Below are 2,442 nucleotides of genomic sequence, written 5' to 3'. Positions count from 1 at the left end.
AAATATCATGAAGTTGATGGTAGAATGAAGGTAGACTTGAAGAGTATAAAGGTCTTAAATATCATGAAGATGTTGGTAGAATGAAGGTAGACTTGAAGAGTATAAAGGTCTTAAATATCATGAAGATGATGGTAGAATGAAGGTAGACTTGAAGAGTATAAAGGTCTTAAATATCATGAAGAACCTGCTTAAATATACCCTGTATTTTTCTTTACATAGAAAAAGATTTTCCATTATTGCTTTATGAGCTATATTTAATTTATATTTAATTTACATTTAATTTATTTGTTTGTTGTCGATGTTACTTATTTACCAGGAGCATATAAAGGAGAGACCTATTTGTGATGTTTTCTCTCAATACCTCAGAAGTTGAAATCTCCACCTTCCTGTTGATTGGGATCCCAGGGCTTGAGCATGTGCCCATTTGGATCTCCATCCCCGTCTGCTTCATGTACCTCCTGGCCATCCTGGGCAACTGCACCATCCTATTTGCCATCAAGACAGAGCCTTCCTTGCATGAGCCCATGCACTACTTCCTCTCCATGCTGGCCCTATCTGACCTGGGCTTGTCTTTCTCTTCTCTTCTCTTCCGTCCATGCTGAAGATCTTCTTGTTCAATGCCATGGAGATTTCTGCTGATGCATGTATTGCCCAGGAATTTTTCATCCATGGATTCACAGACATGGAATCCTCAGTGCTTCTGATCATGTCCTTTGATCGCTTTCTCGCCATTCGCACCCCCCTGAGGTATAGCTCCATTCTTACCAGCTCCAGAGTTTTACATATCGGACTGGCATTTGCTATCAAAAGCATTCTACTAGTTCTTCCTCTTCCTTTCACTTTGAAGAGACTCAGGTACTGTAATAAACGCCTGCTCTCACACTCCTACTGTCTCCACCAGGATGTCATGAAACTGGCCTGCTCTGACAATAGGGTTAACTTTTACTATGGTCTGTTTGTCGCACTCTGCATGATGTCAGACAGTGTGTTCATCGCGGTTTCCTATGTCTTCATCCTGAAGACTGTATTGGGTATTGCATCCCATGGGGAGCGACTTAAAGCTCTTAATACCTGTGTGTCCCACATCTGTGCTGTGCTCATCTTCTACGTGCCCATCATCACCTTGGTTACCATGCATCGCTTTGCTAAGCAGAAATCCCCTTTGGCTATGATTCTGATAGCTGATGCGTTCTTGTTGGTACCGCCTTTGATGAATCCCATTGTGTATTGTATAAAAACTCGTCAGATTAGAGTAAAAGTCCTGGAAAAACTGAGTCTTAAGTCTAAATGATGGGGCAGAGGTGGAAGTTCCATTTTCTCTATAATAAATTGTCTTAGGAGCAGGGCAATATTTCTTTCAAAGAGGAGATATTTCCTTTTATTTCATGGTCCTTAAGTGACATTAATTAATTAATCAATCAATTAATCCCTAAAGGGGATCTAATATACCACAGCATATCTGCTTTTAAAGGAAGAGGAGGCCTGCCTTTCAGAGAGTAGGCAGGAATCCTTTTGTTATTGTTTGGGGAATTGATGGCATCTATCTTCCGGTATGAATGAAGAGCAAGAATCCAGAGAGGCTTTTAAGGAAGAACTATGATCAGTGGCCCCAAACTGTGACTGGGGGAGCTCTGTGAGGTTCTGGAGCCACTTAGCATCTTTGTATTTGCTTTCCTTATTTGATTCGTTTTTGTGATTTACATTAAGCCCTTCATATGTCTGAGTTGGTTTAAATACGTCCTCTTCCTTGTTACTCAAAGTGTGGTACACTGCTCAGCAGCAAAAGCATCACCTGGATAGTAACTAGAATTGCAGAATCTCATGCCCTGCTGCAAGCCTATTAAGGGAGAACCTGCATTTTACCAAGATCTTAGACGATTGGTATGTACGTTAATGTTTGGGAAAGAAAACTGGCGGGGGGCAATGTGAAAGGGGAAACCTAGAGAGTGTGTTTTCTGCTGAAGCCAAATTGGGGGACAACTGTAGGAGGAAATTACAGGTGGTCATTGGGATTTGGCAGCACTTCTAGTAAAGGCAAGGGGCTGAGTCCTTGGGGCACAATGGATGGAGACCCAGAGGCATCTCTCTTATCGTACATATGTCTCTCCCACTGACTGCATTATGAATTTCCACAAGGAAAGAGTTGTGAATTATTCAACTTTAAAAGTCTCCTCACGACTAAATACCTTGTTCAGAGTATGTGCTTGGTAGACGTGTATCAGTTTGAACTAAAAGAAGAGTCTGAAGTTTTGCTGGGGTGGAGATTCCGGGGTGAATCAGGGCGGTCATCACCTAGACTTGACTCACCTCTGCACTTTTTACACCTCTTACCAGAAGCTAACATTGACAGGGAATGTAAGGGCCCTTCGTGAGAGCCAGTTGATTTAGGGCAGCCCATAATACCATTAGGTACCAGTAACTGTCAAGCCACAACACAGAATC

The 2,442-nt window shown here is 42.1% G+C and overlaps 1 protein-coding gene across 1 annotated transcript; it reads left to right on the top strand.

Annotated features, from left to right (window-relative positions):
* Positions 1–344: 344 nt before the first annotated feature.
* Positions 345–1,291, top strand: LOC100473577 (olfactory receptor 51A7). The gene is given in 2 exon segments (XM_002928570.2): positions 345–575; positions 578–1,291. Coding segments are annotated over 2 exon segments (945 nt in total).
* Positions 1,292–2,442: the final 1,151 nt, after the last annotated feature.

The sequence above is a fragment of the Ailuropoda melanoleuca genome, unplaced genomic scaffold (genome assembly GCF_002007445.2).
Source record: "Ailuropoda melanoleuca isolate Jingjing unplaced genomic scaffold, ASM200744v2 unplaced-scaffold11090, whole genome shotgun sequence".
In the NCBI taxonomy this organism is placed as follows: Eukaryota; Metazoa; Chordata; class Mammalia; order Carnivora; family Ursidae; genus Ailuropoda; species Ailuropoda melanoleuca.
The sequence above is the reverse complement of the archived record's forward strand: the minus strand, read 5'-3'. Positions and strand labels throughout refer to the sequence as shown.